The sequence below is a fragment of the Vombatus ursinus genome, unplaced genomic scaffold, assembly GCF_900497805.2.
Source record: "Vombatus ursinus unplaced genomic scaffold, bare-nosed wombat genome assembly UNPS02010193.1, whole genome shotgun sequence".
In the NCBI taxonomy this organism is placed as follows: domain Eukaryota; kingdom Metazoa; phylum Chordata; class Mammalia; order Diprotodontia; family Vombatidae; genus Vombatus; species Vombatus ursinus.
Window position 1 is genome coordinate 3,257,825 of NW_020949971.1, and position 17,938 is coordinate 3,275,762.

Consider the following 17,938-nt stretch of genomic DNA (forward strand, 5'->3'; position numbering starts at 1 on the left):
AGTATAACTAAAACTAAAAGAAACTATTCTTTTAAAGTAAAACTAATAATAAGGATAGCACTGTGAAGAGTTCTAACAAACCCATCTCCCCTGAGGGATGATTAAGAGAAGCTCCAAAGGAATTATTAAAATGAAACGACACTGAGCTCCTCTTTTCCATAAAGAATTGTGACACATGGAGATAAGCTCTGAAGTAAAGACTGCCCTGGGGGTTAAGACCTGCTCTCATGAGATGACAAGGCAAAGAAGCTGGGCCAGTGCCAGTATACTCTGGATCCAGGGATATCCCAGATCAGTCTAAAGCCAGGTCTAGTGGACTACTCAGGGCTTGCACCCAGAAACCATAGACCTTTAGGCAGGCACCCGTACAAAGAAATGGGAGCACACCAGCAGCAGCAGGGCTCTGGGGAGACCCCAGGAAACCAGAATGAAACCAGTGGTCTGGTCACTCCCTGGCCCTAAGCTTCGAAGTCAGAATCTTCTAGTAGGTGACTGCATAAGGAATTTGTTATAGCTAATACCATTTTGGAGACGAGATAAATGGAAGCTGTGGACTGTGGCAGTGTGATGGGCCTGACACCGACACTGCATTCACCTCCTAACTCCATGCAATGACTGTAGTCACACACCAGGCTTTTAGAAGAATCTGGCCCCGGGCAGCATTTTCCCACCAGAAGACCACAGAGTAGCAACTTGTAGACTATGGGAGATGGGGCGGGGGGTGCACGCGCTAGACTTAGGCCTGGTTTAACAGTGTCCCACTCCATAACTATAACAGTAAGTAGGACTTGGGCCTAACTACCCACACAGCAGTATCAGACGAAAGCCTGACCCTGGCATAAAGTCTTAATTCAGGAATTAAAATGGTAGACATGAGGGAATAAGGAGAGTCACTTAACCATAATGAAATACTTTGGGTTAAGGGAATCTCACACTAAAATCCCAGATGAAAAAAATAACTCCGAAATAACAAAAAATAATGACTTGGCCACAAGGACTGCAAGGATGAACCAAAGAATGCGTAGCTGAAAGAAGAGATGGGGAGAGGAATTGGACCCGTTAAATGGGCCTGGTGTAAAGAAGCTGCTTCACCCAGTTCAGGTTTCATAGAGTTCCCTGGAACACTGAGTGGTTCTATGACTTGCCCTCTGTGTCAGAGGTGGTACTTGATTCTGTCTTCCTGGCTCTGAGGCCAGCTTGCTAGCCACTGGAATGGAATAAATTGGAATTAGAACACTTGGAACGAGAATGAATTTATTGAGCAAAAACTGTACAACCTTTCCTAAGTAGTTGACATCCTTAAAAAATACATTTGAGTAAATAGAACTTAATGATTCAAGGAAACACCAAGAAATATTAGACCAAAGTCAAAAGGTTGAAAATTAGGGGAGGGAAAAACAAGCGAGATATCTACTCTCAAAAATAACCGACCTGGAAAATAAGAGAAGGCTAGCTAATGTAAGAATCATTGGAGCCCCACCCCACCCCCACCCCCAAAAAACTATAGCTAACATAAAAATTTGGATGGCATGTTTCCAACAATCATAAAAAAGAAAATTGCCCAGAGCTAATAGAGCTTAGAGGTTAAAGTGAAAATAGAAAGAATTCACTGCTTATTACCTGACATAAGCCTGAAATTAAGCACACTGAGAAATGTCCTAGTGCAAATTCAGATTTTCTTGTCAAGACATAATGTTATAAGAATGCAGGAAGAAAGAAAAACATCAAGGACCAAGGAATAGCAGTCAGGAACATGTAAGATTTAGCAGCAGCTGTGCTGAAGGAAAGGAAATCTTGTAATATGGTATTCCAGAAGGCCATTGAAAAAAGGCTTACACCAAAGGAAACTTATCTTGCCCCACCCCCACCCCCAAGCATAATTTTGCAAGGGAGAACATGTACTTTTAATGAAAACTTTAAAGCATTTCTGTTTGTGTAGGATTGTGTAGAATCTTTGAAATGCAAACGTAATGCACAAGAAAAATCTCAGCAGTTAACATTCTTTGAACATTTTGAAGAGGCCAAAGTGCTAAGTATTTACTTCTTAATCAAGAGAAAGAAATCATTCATTGTCCCTTCAAAACTCCACTGTCTTGAAGAGCCACAGAAAAATAAACTTGGGATCTAAATAAAGTTATATGCTATTCTGTTTGATTTGAGAGTTAAGAAAAAGGAAGGGGAAAGTAATATTTTAGGAAAGAAATGAGGAAGAAGGGGTTAACTTAGTATACTTTCTAAAAGGGGCATATTAGATAGCTTAATATTATATAACTAAGACATAGTTACAGAATAATTAACTACTATGTAACTTTATATTAAAACAAGAAACAGTTCAAGGGGAAGTGGACATGTCAAGAGTCAGGAGACGGAAGGTTCAAGACGCACACAGCGTACAACTAGGTTAAAATCAATATGGCAGTCATGAGGCTAGGGAGAGGGAAGAGTGTAGATCTGGGGAAGAAATCATCTTGAGCAAAATAAACCAACTGTGGAGGATGAATGAGGATGGAGATGAAAGTTTACAAAAAGAAAAGGGAAGGCACAGCAAAGTGGTTCTGGCTGGTTAAAGAAGAGAGATCTAATCCAAGAAAAAACACAGCTAATAATCATTATCATGAAAGGGAATGGTTGGATGCATCTTTAAAGTGGAGCAGAGTGGTAGATGGTGGCCCTTTAAGTATTTGAAGACCGCCACCGAGTCTTCTTTTGTCCAAACGAAACATTTAACCCTTTCTCGGCTGACGTGAGCTGGAAGCCCTTCGTCTTCTTGATGCTGCCAGCTTGTTAGTGTCTTAAACTGTGACCCCCAAACCTGAACGCAGTGCTCCAGATGATGTCTGACCAGGGCAGAAGGCTGCCACCTCCTGATTCCTCGGAGCTGTTCTTTTGTCATCGTAGCCCACAGTTTGGTTGCTTTTGTCTGCCACGTCATGCTGCTACCTCATCAAGCCTAAAAAACCCAGTGTTTTTCTGAGTGATAACTCTCTAAAGGTGCCTTCTCCACTTTATACTTGCTGAAGTGAGGATTTGTACTCCAGTTTAAGACTTCACATTTATCTCTATTGAATTTCATCTTATCGGATTGAATTCCATGCTCCAGCCCAGAGGTTCTTAACTTGAGGGACTGTGAACTTGTTTTTTGTTTGTTTTACATTTTGAGGACTTTGTTTCCGTTCTTTTGTAATTCTGTGTGTTTTATTTCATGCCTTCAGAAATATTTTTCTGTGGAGGCCTTTATAGGTTTCATCTCACTGCCGAAGGGGTCCATGAAAGAAACATAAATAGATTAAGAACCTTGACTCATACCAGTCGTCCAGATTCTCTCCTCAGGTGTTAGCTCTCTACCCCTACCACATTTGTGTCATCTTCACATTTGATGAGCTTAGCGTGTCTCCACTGTTCAACAGTGCAGGGCCATGTACAGATCCCAGAGGGACACTCTGCAGGAGTGTCACTGGCCACATTGACAGGGAATCATGAAGGCCTCCTCTTTCAGCATGACCATCTAATTGTACTCTCAGCTAATCCGTATTTCTCTATTTTCTCATAAGAACAGTAGGATATACTTTCTGAAGCTTTGCTCAAATCCAGATGAACTATATCTGTATCTAGTTTCTTTTAGCCGTGGGAATTGTGAATGTAAATGGATTGCAACTTAAATGGAGATTCAGTAATATCATTCTAAGATATGTGGATAAAAGAAGAAATTACAGAATTACAGAAAATTAAGAAATGCCCTTACAAGCATAGGAATAAGTGCATCTTTCCTCAAAAGTGTAAAGAAAACCTATCAGAAAGGACGAAGTAGAATTATCCGTAATGGAGAAAGACTAGAGACCTTCCAGCAGGAACAAATAATTTTATCAGAAAACATTTAATGATGAGAGACAAACTACTAAGACTTAATGAGATGCAAACAAAGCAATGCTTATAGGAAAATTTATATCTCTAAATACATTCATCAGCAAAAGAGAGAAGTAAAAGATCAGTGCTCTATGCATTCAGCTGTAAAAACAATCATTAATTCAGAAGGCCAAAAATTAATTTTGAAAGTAAGATAAAATTGAAAACAAGAAACTTAGATTTAAAAATAAAACTATTCAGGTCATTTTTTGAAGACTAAAAAAAGAGAAACCATTGGCTAATTTTTTTAAGCAGAGAGGAAATCTCCATCACCAGATAAAAAATGAAAAATAGATGAGGAGGGAACAAATTATTAGAAGTTATTTTATCCTAATATATGCCAACAAAACCACTAACTTTAAAGAGTCAGATGAGTACTAGAAATAGAGAAATTAACCAATCGGTCTCCAAACAAGAAACTGAACAGGCCATAAATTAACTTCCAGTAAAAAAAAAACCCACAACAAGATGGACTTATGAGTAACTTCTATCAAATATTTAAAGGATACTTAACTTTAATATTGCACAAATTCAATGGAAAAGCCATCCTATCAAATTCTTTTTATGAAACTTATATGATCTGGATACTTAAACTGGAGAGATAAAAAGCGGAGGAAGAAAACTATACTGTTGGTTCTAATGAGTATTGATTAAAAATTTTGAATAAACTGTTCAGTGCTTTTTAAAAGGAACATGTTCAAAAGATCATTGCACTGGTAATGTTTCTGTATTAAAAATACTATGAATAGAATAGCTCATGGGAAGAACAACAATAAAATCACCTCATCAGTAAATGCAGAAGAAGCTTGTTACAAAATTCAGTATTCATATAAAAATCCCATAAAAGCATAGGAATAAGTGCATCTTTGCTCAGAAGTGTAAAGAAAACCTATCAGAAAGAAAGAAGTAGAATCATCTGTAATGGAGCAAGACTAGAGGCCTTCCAGCAGGATCAGTGGCAAAGTAAGAATGCACACTGTCATTAAGTAAACGGAACACGCTTCTGTTTGTGCTTCACTATAGCAGTAGCCACAAAAAAGAATTCCAAGGCCTACACCTTGGCAGTAAAGAAACCAGATTATTACAGTGGTTTACCTAGAGAATGAAAAATTAGTTAATATAATAACTTCATTTAAGCATCAGAATATAAAATGATCTCATACAATCAACTATTAGTATCTCATTTGAGCTTTATAAGGTCAGTGCTATCATTATCCTCATTTTACAGATAAGGAAATTGAGTCAGAGAGGTTAAGTGATGTACTCAGTGTCACACAGCAAACTAAGTAGTATCTGAGGCAGGATTTGAACTTGGGTCTTCTTCCAAATTTCATCTTCTTTCCACTCTGCACCTGTCTTGTCCTCCTTGGACCCAACACAGTGCCTTGCCCCATAGAGAGTATTTAATCGTGACTGTTGATTTCATTCATGAATGAGATCCAGTTGTACAGATAACTGATTATAGGGCTCCTACATTAAGTCCAAGTTCTCATGAAAAGAAGACTCCTTGGGCTGGGAAATAAGGTTTAAACTGGAGGTCTCTACCTGGATTCTCTTCTCGGCTCTGCTCAGTGCAGCCGGGGTTCCTTTGGGATATGCGTCTCTCTCTGCTGAGTCCTAGGAGTGCCGTAATGCCGTGTGACTCGGCCTGTCCTTGGAATCCAGGATGACAGACTTGGGATGGCTGTGGATCAGCGATACCTTCTTGTGGGGGAGAGGGATAGAAAACCTGAAGGCTCCCTAGAGGTTCCCTTTCGGAAAGCTTACAGAATCATTTTAGATTTCAGAAATCAATAGAAGCCAACTCCTATCTTTTGCTCTTCATTTCTTATGACCTGTTCTCCATAAATAACATAATAATTTCTCAGTATTTAGCTTAAAAACTGTGTAGTAGGTAAAAAGAAGAAACAGAAAATGAATTGCATTGATTATACTCATTGACAGATGATTTTGTACCTCCCCTTTGAACGAGTTGCTGGATACTCATATTTTGTCTTGTAAGAATTGATTTTTTTAAAAATGTAAGCAATAACTCGATCTCCGTTGCCCCAGCACTGTGGTGTGATGTGGCAGATGTCTTAGTGACATAACTGACTTGGGGCTCAGCAATGGTTCTGGGAGTCGAGCTGCTCTGTGAATTTTCCATGTCCTGCGTGTAACTCAATCAGCTCCTGAGCTAGTGAGCGGAGAAGGCATTTAGATAAGAGGATCCCACACTTAAAGCCCCCTCCAAACGGATGCACACACGGATTAAATGATCTTCCCAGAGTTACACAGACAGTAAGTTAGCAAGGTAGGATTTGAACTTGGGTCTTCTTACCACCCAGCCCAGCACTCTGTCTCTTATGCTGGCTCCGGGCTGAAAACAGGAGCACTCCATGTCACAGGGGGAAAGAGGCTCTAGCTGCTGCTTGTACTCCAGGAAAGCAGATTATTACAAAGACTAGATGTGACCAGTATGCACACTCATTACAGAGATCAGCATGGATTACACGTTGGATACATGGTGTAAAGTTGGTAAGACCTTGTTGATGTGGAATGCTGATCTCATTTTCACTGTCCTTTACAAATAGGATCTTGTTTTATCTTCACGGTTCTGTGTGGGAGGTAAACAGAATTGGTGATACTATCTTTGTTCTACAGTTGAGGCGACTGAGTCCCAGATTAAGCAGATGTCATAAAGCTTCTCTGGAAGTTGCCAATGGGGCTGGGAATTGATGCAAAATTCCCTGGTTTGCTGCTGCTCCATTATATCCCCAGGCTATCTGTTTAGTAGGTATGAGCTGTTCAAAACTGTGTTTTAAACTTAGGCTATAGTGATGGAAAGGAAGGAGATTCCCATTCTGTGTTTGAAATGCTATTTCATAAACTATTATATACAGTGTTGTCATTCTTTCATGTTTTGACCTTAAATGTTTGAAGAAAATATATTTGAAAGACTGTATTCGTATCAGGGCCTAAAACATGAGGTGGGAAATCTGGAAGGAAGAACCTTGAGCAGTGAGCAGAAATGTACCGTCTTTAAAGTGCTATTAGAGTAATTAAACTCTGTGTAAATAAATGAGTCAAGGTGGATGGATTGCTGCGGATGCACGGAAGCTTTTAATTAAAAAAGTGTTCTGACGGATTTTATAAAAGGATCAAGGAGAAGTTTGATCATTTTAATTATCCTGCTAAATTTAAGCAGCGAACCCTTTAATAATCTCATTCCAGTTTTACTGTGGGCAGAAATTAGCTTGGAGAGAAACTCCCTTTTCCTATTTTATGTGTGTTGGATCTGTTGACATAGAAATACGTCAACACTGAATAATGATGGTATTTCTGTACCGTATAGCACATTGGTTTTGAGAGTTTGCCAATCAGCTCCTCAGTAGGATGAATACTGGATGTCATCCTCCACATTATCAGCACCCAGTCCTCTCCTCCTCCTCTTCCCCTCCCCTCTCTTCTGTAGCATCTGATGTTCCCATCCAACTCTCCCCAGGCATGTTGAGGGTGGCGTGGCTGTAGCCCTGAGTGACGTTTTCTGTACTTTGTTGTGAAGAGGAGGGTCACAGGAGAACGTTATCAAAGAGGGCTTGATGCTGGCCGTGGGACTGGGGCAGTGGACACAATTTTAGCCGAGGTAGAAGAGCTTTTAGGTGAAGAGAAAACATGCTCAGAGACCTACTGTATTTTTGGATCAGGGAGAAGACCTAACTCCCTAACTAGAAGATTCATTGAAGGATAGTAGGGAGTCCATAGCTTTCTCATTTGGTATCTCACGCCCCACATCACACAGGTCTTTAGAATCATGTGTGCTTTGATCCTGGTTGTCTGACTCCAAAGAACTTTCCCCAGTTTATCACCCATTCTCACTAGAACTGGTCCTGAATGGTCCCTGCAGAGACCTGCACTGAACATCGTAGTGACCCCCCTCACATGGAAAGCTTCCTGGAGAGCAAGAAAAATGCTCCCTCTGTCAGGGTCACCTTCCTCCTCAGCCCATGAGGACGATTCCCTTGGTGAAGCTGGAGTGTGACGACGCTGTCCAACAGGGAAGTGAGTTTGTTCCATTCAGTTAATGTGGTGAGGCCCAGTCATTCCCACGCCCCCAAATATTCCTCAGAGCAGTCAGACATTGTTGCAAATAAAGCTGTGCAAGTTGTTCTGATAAAGGCCTCAGTTCTCAAATATAGAGAGAGAACTGAGTCAAATTTACATGAAAAAATAAAAGCCATTCCTCAACTGATAAACAGTCAAAGGAAATGAATGGGCAGTTTTCAGACAAAGTAAGCAAAGCCATCTATAGTCATATGAAAAATGCTCTAAATCGCTATGGATTAAACAAATGCAGATTAAAACAACTCTGAGCTACCACCCCACACAGATCAAATTGGCTAATATGACAGAAGAGGAAGATGACAGATGTTGGAGGGGATGTGGGAACGTTGAGACACTAATGCACTGTTGGTGGAGTTGTATACTGATATAACCATTCAGTAGAGTGATTTGGAACTATGCCCAAAGGGCTGTAAAACCATGCATAGCCCTTTGACCAGGCAGTACCATTACTAGGTTTGCATCCCAAGGAGATTTAAAAAAAAGAAAGGAAAAGGATCTATGTGTACAAAAGTATTTATAACAGCTCTTTGAGTGGTGGCAAAGAATGGGAAATTGAGGAGCTGTCCATCATTTGGGGAATGGCAGAATAGGTTGTTGTATATAATTGTGATGGAATACTGTTGTGCTAGAAGAAATGTTAAGGGGATGCTCTTAGTAAACGTGGAAAGACTTTCATGAACTGCTGCAAAGTGAAGTGAGTGGAACCAGGAGAACATCGTACACAGTAACAGCAACGTCATATGATGGTCAACTGTGAATGACGTGGCTGTTCTCAGCAATGCAGTGATCCGAGACAGCTCCAAAGGATTTAATGATTAGAAATGCTATGCACCCTCAAAGAACTGATGGAATCTGAATGAAGCTCTATGCATACTCTTTTTTAACTTTTGTTTTTCTTATTTTTCTTGTCCGTTTTCTTTTACGTGACTAACATGGAAATATGTTTTGCATGACTGCATATGTATAATCTATGTCAAATTGCTTGCCTTCTCAATGAGGAGGGGGAGAGGGAATGAGGAAAAGACTTTGGAACTCAAGATTTGTTTTAAAATGAACGTTAAAATTGTTTTTACGTGTAATTGAGGGAAAGAAATAATTTTTAAAAAGAAAATAAAGTTGTGCTTTTAAGACAGCCTTGCATATTGTGTAAGATGAGACGTAGGGAGGTATACCACCCGCTGTGGAGCTGAGGGATGAGTATTTATTTAGACGAAGAATGGAACATGGCCTCAGCTGGGGAAGGGAAGGCAGAGAGGTTTCCTGTCTCCAGCAGGTAACACCAGCAGAAACGAAAGAAGGGCTCCTAGGATGCTTTTTAATACGTGGCATCTTCCTGTAGCACCCTTGTGGCTCATCAGCTTGGCGTTCTTACCGTGTGTTTGATCATCTGCAGCTAGGCGCTGGAGGAGAGAGTCCTGAGTATTTACTTACTGGTAGACCCATCCTGTTTGTTTTTCCTTTTCCCAGTCGACTCCTTTACACCTGGCTGCAGGGTACAATCGCGTTCGGATAGTGCAGCTTCTCCTTCAGCATGGCGCCGATGTTCACGCCAAAGACAAAGGGTATGTGAACCCAGGGCTTACACCCAGAGGCTGCGGGCATGGCTTCCTAGGTGGGGCCTCGAAATAGGGGGAGCGCTGTGTTGTCTGCGTGCCATCTCCATGTTATTTTGCTGGGCTTAGCCTGTCATCCTCACTCCATCCCGTCCCCTCTGCCTCATCTGACGTGCCTCTGAACAGGGAGCTGTCCCCCAGCACGGGCACCGAGTGGTCTTATGTAGACCCTCACCCACAGGCTTGTGGGCCCGCATCAAGTGAGCCACAAGGAAGCTGTCATCATGGGCCAGGCATTGTGTGGAGCGGCACTGGGGGTACCCATGGGCATCTCACTGGGCTCCAGGTTTGGATGGAATTGTTAGGGCCTCGTTTGGTGAAATGCCATTGCCTTAACAGACGGGATCACGGTGTTTGGAAATCAGATTGTCTGGCCAGTGTTTGTTTTTTAGATTTCCTGCTAGTTCTTTCTGGTCTCTTAATTGTTCCTGTCATCTGCTTTCTTCACTCAGTGGGCTCGTGCCTCTGCATAACGCATGTTCATATGGACATTATGAAGTCACCGAATTGCTTTTAAAGGTAAGAAAGCTATAACAGATTGCTTCATTTGTCCTGATAGTTTTAATTGAGAGCTGTAGAACTTGAACAAGGTTTAAAAAAACAATACATTGCACATACTATGCCCGTGTATTTTCTCTAGAAACTTTTACTAGATAGACATTTTGAAATTCTAACCATCATGGTACATTTTAAAACATAGCCTCAAATTATTTTGTGCTTTTTAGATCTCTTGGTAAAGGAATGGAAGCCTTTTGATAGTGTTGTTTTTTTTGTTTTTTCAATTATTTATTTTTCTCTTCTGCTGCCCTTCCCCTCCATTAAAAAAAAGAAAAGAAAAGAAAAACAGAACCCTTGTAACAAATTGCAGAATCGAGCAACACACATTCCCACATCGGCCATGCCCAAAACCTGTCATCTGTCGGGCGGGTCAGTAACGTGCTGGTCGTTGCATCTCTCGGAGCTTTCGCTTTGTCTTCCCTGTGTTGTCGTAATTGTATTAACTGTTCTCGTGGAGTTATTTCGGGGAAATGAATGTGTGTCCCTTAACTGCTCGCTAAACCTGCAGCCTCTTCCCTGTTGTTAGCACGGAGCTTGTGTCAACGCAATGGATCTCTGGCAGTTCACCCCTCTTCATGAGGCTGCCTCCAAGAACCGCGTAGAAGTTTGCTCTTTGCTGCTGAGTCACGGAGCTGATCCCACCTTGGTCAACTGTCATGGCAAGAGCGCGGTGGACATGGCTCCCACGCCGGAGCTGCGGGAGAGGCTGACGTGTATGTATCTCGGGCCTCTGGGTCAGTGTTTGGGGTGACCTTAGGGCTTGGCACTTCACACACCTCCCTTCCCTTTGGGTGTCTGTCTCCTGACCTGTCTGGTGGTTTGTGCTTCTTATCGTGAGCTTTTGTACATGCTGATTACCACTCGTGCCTGCAAGGAGAGTTTGGGAGCACCTCTGAAAGGGGGCCATTGGGAATCCACGCATTCTGGGATTGATTTTGCACAAGTTTTGGCAGCTTGAGCTGGTGATTTTTAGGAAGATTCAAGTCACTTGTAATCTGGACTGTTTACTTTTGTCTCTGCACATCTCAGCCTGACGTTTATGAAGCAAAATATAAGTGGAATGAGAGATGTTTATTCAGATCATACTGATTAAGTGAATTTATGTGGTAGCATTTTGGAATGGTATATAGGTGTAATTGAGCACAGGGAGTCCTAAATACCATCCACTTTTCTAATGCTACAAATTTAGCATCACTCTTAGACTCTCCTCCCCCCCTTCCACCTTGTTCTCCCTGTATTATATGGTATATGTTGTGTGATGCCAATGTAAACCAAGGGTATTTACCTGGCAGGCTGCAGACTCCATCGGATAACTTTCAGGGGGTCCGTGACCCTGGATGGGGAAAAAAAATTATATTTTTGTTTTTACGTTTAACTTTATTTTCATGAACTTCTATCTGAAATATGTGGCATTTCCTTCAGTTATGAACTGGGTCCCTAAGGTTCACCAGACTGACAAAGAAGTCTGGGACACAAAAAAGCAGAATCTCTTAACCCTGCTTTAACCCTAATTTTTGCCAGATAATTTATGTTTTGAGGGTTGTGCCCTGAGTTATTGAGTTATTTCTGATCTCTCCTTGTCCAGCCTGTTCCATTGATCTATTTTTTAACCAATATCAAAGCATTCTAACAATTGCTAGAGCTGGTCACCCTTTGCTTCTGTTACTACTCCAGACTTTAGTTCTTTCACTCGAGCTTTGTTAACTATTTTCTCCAGCTTTGTAAAGCATTTTCTTGGTAGTTTGATTGTTACAACATTAAATCTGAAAACTGATAAGATCACATTGCATTTTTTATGTTGGTGTGACCCATCCATGAGCACCAAACAGACTTCCAGTCATCTAAGAGTCTTTGTTCTTGCAGCAATGCTTTGTAAGTGGATTTGTACAGGCCTCGAATGGGCCTTGATCGATTAACTCCTAGGTGTCTCATGAATTTTGTCACTACTTTGAGTGGGACTCCTTTATGTTATTCTCTGCCGGGTTTTGTTTTATTATATGTAGGAATGCCCTTGGTTTTTTAGGGTATAGTTTGTGTCATGCTGTTTTACTGAAACTATCGTTGCAATTAGAGTGTTTTTTCTTACTTTTTCTTCAGAATTTTTTTTTTAACTTTTTAGGCAATTGGGATTAAGTGACTTGCCCAGGGTCACACAGTTAGTGAGTGTCAAGTGTTTGGTCTGAGGCCGGATTTGAACTCAGGTCCTCCTGACTTCAGGGCCGGTGCTCTATCCACTGCCCCACCTAGCTGCCCCTTCTTCAGAATCTTTGAAATAAAACATCATGTCCCCAATAAATAGGGATACTTTTGTCTTTTTGCCTATTTTGATAACTTTAATTTCTTTTTCTTATATTATTTCTGGTATTTCTAGAACTTTATCAAATAACAGAAGGAAAAGGTGGCATCCTTGCTTTATTCCTGTCTTCATTGTGAAGGTTTCTGTTATTTTCATACTGCATGTAAAGCTAGCTTTTGGTTTTAGAGATATACCCTTCATTGTATTTCAAGACAAAAAGGTTAACGTGCCTAAACTTTGTAGGTTTTTTAGAACAAACGAGCATGGTGCTCTGTGAAAGCCTTCTTCTGCATCAGTTGCTGCAGGGTTTGTCTTGCATTTGTATTTAATATGATAGTATGGAATTAGCATCCAATGTTAGTTATCAAACTTCTCTCAGCAGGGCACACTGGCAGATTGCCTTATGTGTGTATGAGATCTTAATTGGTTACAAATCTCATGGTCAATTTAGTTTCCAGCTAGTGACTTTTGGTTTTTCCCAAAAAAGCAAAATGGCAGAAAGACTTTGTCAATTACAGTGACACTTTTTGAAATGATTTCTGGCAGTGAAAAAACCCATAGGCTCTTTTGACTCTATAAGGAATTCAGGTGCTTCTCCAGCCCACTATAGGACAAAGCCTCAGAGAGGCTCCAAGCCCCTGAGCCCCTGTCAAAGGAAGGCCCAACATGGAAAGCTTTTTCTGTGTCCCACTGCAGCAAAGGCCAGTTACCCAGGTGGGCTCCCATTGAAGCCCCAGTCCCCTCAGGTCCTAGAACTGATGAAGGCCAATCCAAGCCCTTTAAAGGCCCCTCAGTCTCACCAGTTTGGAATGCCTCGTGCTACCTGTACTGTGTCCGTCCTCCCTGGTGTGTGGTCCCTCCCTCCCTCTTGCTTCCCCTAGCATCAGCCCAGGCCCCCAGCTGTGACTAACAGGCTTGTCAGTCTCAGCTCCCTCCCCAGCCTCCACTTGGGGAACAGTGTGCAAGCATAGGGCTCTGACTGGAGCTCTCACCAGGCCTGCCCCAGCCACTTGTCCTGGGATGGCCCTTGGGAATCCTAACCCTTATTTGACCAGGGAGGCACTTGTAGTGCCAGCATCGTGACCCTTGGTGATTGGGTCACTGTTCCTCCAGGAGCCAGTATGGTAGTGGTTAGAGGACTGGACTGGAAGTCGGGGAGACCTGGGTTTATATCCAGCCTCAGACTGAGACCCATTTCACCTTGGTCTATCTCAGTTCCTCACCTGTAAAATAAGAGGTTTGGATTTGATGGCCCTTTCTTCATCAACGAGCCTATGATTGTTATTGATATCTTTTCTCCACACAAACATTTGCATTGAAACAGGCGAGGAACACTTCAGTGTGAGGTAATAGTCAGTGCAACGTGAAGCGAGAGAACAGGCAGCCAAGCATTTGAGAGCTACAAAATGTCCCTGTGGGCCTGCTCTGCCTTTCTTTGTGCCCTGGATGTTTATGAAATTAGGAGAACCAGGCAGGAGGGAGAGCTTGGGCAAAGGTGTGGCAGTGAGAGATGAAGAATAAGAACTAGACGAGTTTGCTTGTAAGGTGACAGATGAAACAGAGTAATATGTCAATAACCCTGAAAAGGTCAGCTGTGGCTCAGAAGGTCCAGGAGAAGAGTGTGCATTCTGTCCAGGGACACCAGGGAAACCAGTGCAGCTTTTTGAGGAAGGGACGGCCATGGTCAGACCTGAGCTTTAGGAAAAACACTTGGGTGGTTTTGCGAGATTGCATGGATTGGCGCAGGGAGAGGTGAGATCCAGGCGATAGGGATGCTCAGTCAGGAGGCTGTCGTCCAAGTGAGAGAGAGCTGATGGGAGCCTGGAGTAGAGCGGCGGCTGAGTGAGGAGGAAGAGGATTTCAGGGACCAGCCCTTTTCCCATGGGAAAGGAGAGGCTACTGGCCCCGTTATTGACTGACGTCTTGTAGTCCCCCTCCTGTGAATAACTGCTGATGTTCTTATGGAGCTTTCCCTGCAGTGTCTCTGAGATGCTTTTGGAGTCCCCTTTTCCCAGGGCCAGAGGCCGTGGGTTCAAGTCCTGGCCCTGCCACTTTCTCCCTCTGTCCCCTTAGCAACAGGGCCCTGTGCCCCCAGTGCCAAATCTGTGAAACTCTGTCAAGTCCTAACGAGGCTCATTTAGGAAAAACTTCCTTGGAATTAGAACCTGAGACAGAAAAAGTCCCCTTGGGCTGGGGGACCACTTTTCACGTACACCACATGGGCAGTGGTTAGTCAGCTCTAGGTTGTGCTGAATGTATTCTCCAGTTTTACAAAGTGTGCGCACACATATGTATGTGTGTATATATTGCCCGATACCTCTCAAGTTAGAATATTCACATGTCATTGAAAGTCGTCGCTTAGTCCCTCTGTCTCCCAGCCTTGATCCCATTCCCTCGTAGAATGTAAACAGCTTTTTAGGAGTCAGGATTGTTTCATTCCTTGTACCTATATTCCGTCACCCCCCACTCCTAACCCTCATAGCACGATGACTGACACAAAGGGGGGTGGTGATTTCAGCAGTGATCAACCATCTCATTTGCTTGGCTTTAACCTTGCTTTTTGTGAACTTTTGTTTTGTTAACAGATGAATTTAAAGGTCACTCTTTACTCCAAGCAGCCAGAGAAGCAGACCTGGCCAAAGTCAAAAAGACGCTCGCTTTGGAGATCATCAACTTCAAGCAGCCCCAGTCTCACGAGACAGCTCTGGTGAGCGCTTCCGGCTACTTCACTCCTCTGATGTGTGTTAGGCTGGATTGTCACAGAGGTGGCTTCAGGTCTGCAGCAGCACACAGATTCATTCGGCACCTCACTCAGCTCCTTTTCAAGAGCAGACACGGGGGCAGCTAGGTGGTGCAGTGGATAGAGCACGGGCCCTGGAGGCAGGAGGACCTGAGTTCAAATCTGGCCTCAGACACATAACACTCACTAGCTGTGTGACCGTGGGCAAGTCACTTAACCCCATTGCCTAGCCAAAATAAAGTGCAGATACGTAGGTTAGGAAGACGACTGACCTTGTTGGGCCTGTTTCCAGGAATTAAAAGAATGCCGTGTCCAGAGCAGTCGCTAAGCTTTGCCTTTGGGACCCTTTCCCTGGGTCTGGCTCCAAGCTCATTTTAGCTTTTTGTTTTATAGTCCAGTGTTTTCGTAAACATGCAGAGAATGCTCGATTTATATGGAGGATCCATGGGAATTTTTGACTTAGCCAATTAGATTACTTACACAATAGATATCAGGCTGTTTCTTCTAACCTGAGTAAATTAGTTCCATTTCAATTTCAGTGACTATTGGTGTTAGTTTTCTTTCCCTTCACTCACAGAACATGTTTTTGACCTCATCATCAGAAGCTTTGTTGCAGCTCGTGTGTAATCTCTTTATTGATCAGTCCCATATGTGGAGAAGAAGGTTGACGTGGTGTATCAAGCACCAGTCAGCCTTCTCGCTCCCAGTGGCACAGATAGCTCAATCGATGGAAGCCTTCCAGCAGGCAGGCTCCTGATCAAACCCACCCAGAAGACAGTAACGGCCAGAATTCCTGTCACCCGTGGGGTTGGGCAACAGAAGCTTCTTGATGAGACCATTCAGCTCTTGCTCTCTGGCTTGGGAGCAGAGTGGGGATTTCAGCCTGTCATGATGGCCTTGACAGAACAGACATTAGCCATTTTATCACAGCCAAGGAATATCGGGTCTGCTATTACCAGGCCTTCTTTAATGTCACCATGATTGCTCCTGTGGAAGAAGTAGGCAGCTTGAGATCCTGGAAATCATCTATAGACTTGGAGTTACAGTGTCTGGCTTAGGTCCTGCTGCTGCCACTGACCCCCACTGCCCTGGCCCTGGCCAAGTCCTCCAACCTCTCTGGTCCTCATTTTCCTCATAATGAACAACAGGAAGGTTGGAATCAGAGGCCTGTAAGGTTCCTTCCGGCTCCATATCTATTAACCTCTGAGCCTGTGCTCATTAGTTCCACAATTTCTTTTCATGAGTTAACCTCATTTTTGTATAGTTGCTTCATCTATAAACTGAAGAAAGCACATGTATCAGCCCAGCCCAGATGCCCTTTTCACTCTCAAGTCTTTGTCTCTTAGTTCTACATTCATCTCTAGGCATTTAGGTGATGTTTTCTGCGGCATCTGGAACATGGCCCAGGCTTTGGCTAGGGACGGCTAATGGGGAGGTGATGAGTGTTAACCTCGATCCCCCTTTGTTTTTGTCTTCCAGCACTGCGCCGTGGCCTCCTTGCACCCCAAGCGTAAGCAAGTGACAGAGCTCTTACTGCGGAAAGGAGCGAATGTGAATGAGAAGAACAAAGAGTAGGTTGACTCCACTGTTCACTGTGCTTTTCAGCTTGTAAGAACCAGGCCCCTCCTGTACTCATGGTGACGTTTCCCTCTTCCATTTCCCATCCAGCTTCATGACCCCCCTGCACGTGGCAGCAGAAAGAGCTCACAACGATGTCATTGAGGCCTTGCACAAGCACGGAGCCAAGGTGAGGCGCACTGCAGGGATCCCCTTGACCCGTCCCTCCCTGCACGAGCTGCTGTCCCCAGGCAAAGGCCTGACCTAGCAGGCTCCCCTTTGGCAGTGACCTTCAGGTCTTCCCCCTCTGTGGGCCCTGCTGGAGTGTGAGCTGCACCCCGTGCTCTTCTTGTGGATTCAGAATGTCCAGGGGTGCTGGTCACAGGAGGGGGAAAGGACTCCAGGCGACGGTCTTTACCAGCACATGCTGGCAGGCAGGGACGTGAACCTGCCATGCCCAGGGGACTGACTGCCCTCCAGGTTGTCTGAGAAAGAAGCGAAGGGACTCTGTGTAAAGCCAGAGTGGAAACAACCTGGGGAGGCTGAGCAGTAGGCAGGGGCCTCGTTGAACGAGGCTCGTCCTCCAGCAAGGCTCGTCCTCCAAGCTTCTGAGTCAAGCGGGACACAGACTTCCGGAACCTGTGCATTCGTTGCGGGCTGAGGAGGCAAAGGAAAACAACCTTGGCTGTGTTAGAGCCCGCAGGGACTAGCATAGTAAACTGGACAGTGGGAATCCCGGCGCTCAAAGTGTCTCAAGCCCTGTCAGAAGAGGTGCATTTTCCTAAAAGATCAGCCAGCAAACGCTCATTGAGTGGGTAAGGTTAGCATATGGAATCACACTGGGGGTTTTCCCCCGCTGCATTCTTAATCAAGTGGCTGCCTTTTCCCTGCCCTCTAACATTGACGAAAGGCTTTACTCAGTAGAGGGAAGGGCAAGGGCGTAAGCATTTATTAGGCACCTACTGTGTGCCGGGCAGTGGACCTGCATGGGGGAAGATAACGAGCACCCTGAAGGACAATTTTCTTTCCAAGGACCTTGACTGTCTGAAAAGATGAACCTGGTGTGATCGTGTTAGGTTTAATGCGCCTGTATGTGTAGCATTTTGTGTGGTTGTAAGCCCCTTGAGGGCAGAGACGGTCTAGTCTTTCTTTCTCTTAGCTGTATCT

The 17,938-nt window shown here is 43.6% G+C and overlaps 1 protein-coding gene across 1 annotated transcript in view; it reads left to right on the forward strand.

Annotated features, from left to right (window-relative positions):
- TNKS (tankyrase) overlaps positions 1–17,938 on the forward strand; it is a 206,647-nt gene that overhangs the window by 132,440 nt on the left and 56,269 nt on the right. The window contains exons 13-18 of the mRNA XM_027853697.1: positions 9,475–9,569; positions 10,073–10,139; positions 10,705–10,891; positions 15,060–15,181; positions 16,694–16,785; positions 16,883–16,961. Coding sequence (XP_027709498.1) covers positions 9,475–9,569; positions 10,073–10,139; positions 10,705–10,891; positions 15,060–15,181; positions 16,694–16,785; positions 16,883–16,961 — 642 coding nt within the window. The remainder of the gene's footprint in view (positions 1–9,474; positions 9,570–10,072; positions 10,140–10,704; positions 10,892–15,059; positions 15,182–16,693; positions 16,786–16,882; positions 16,962–17,938) is intronic.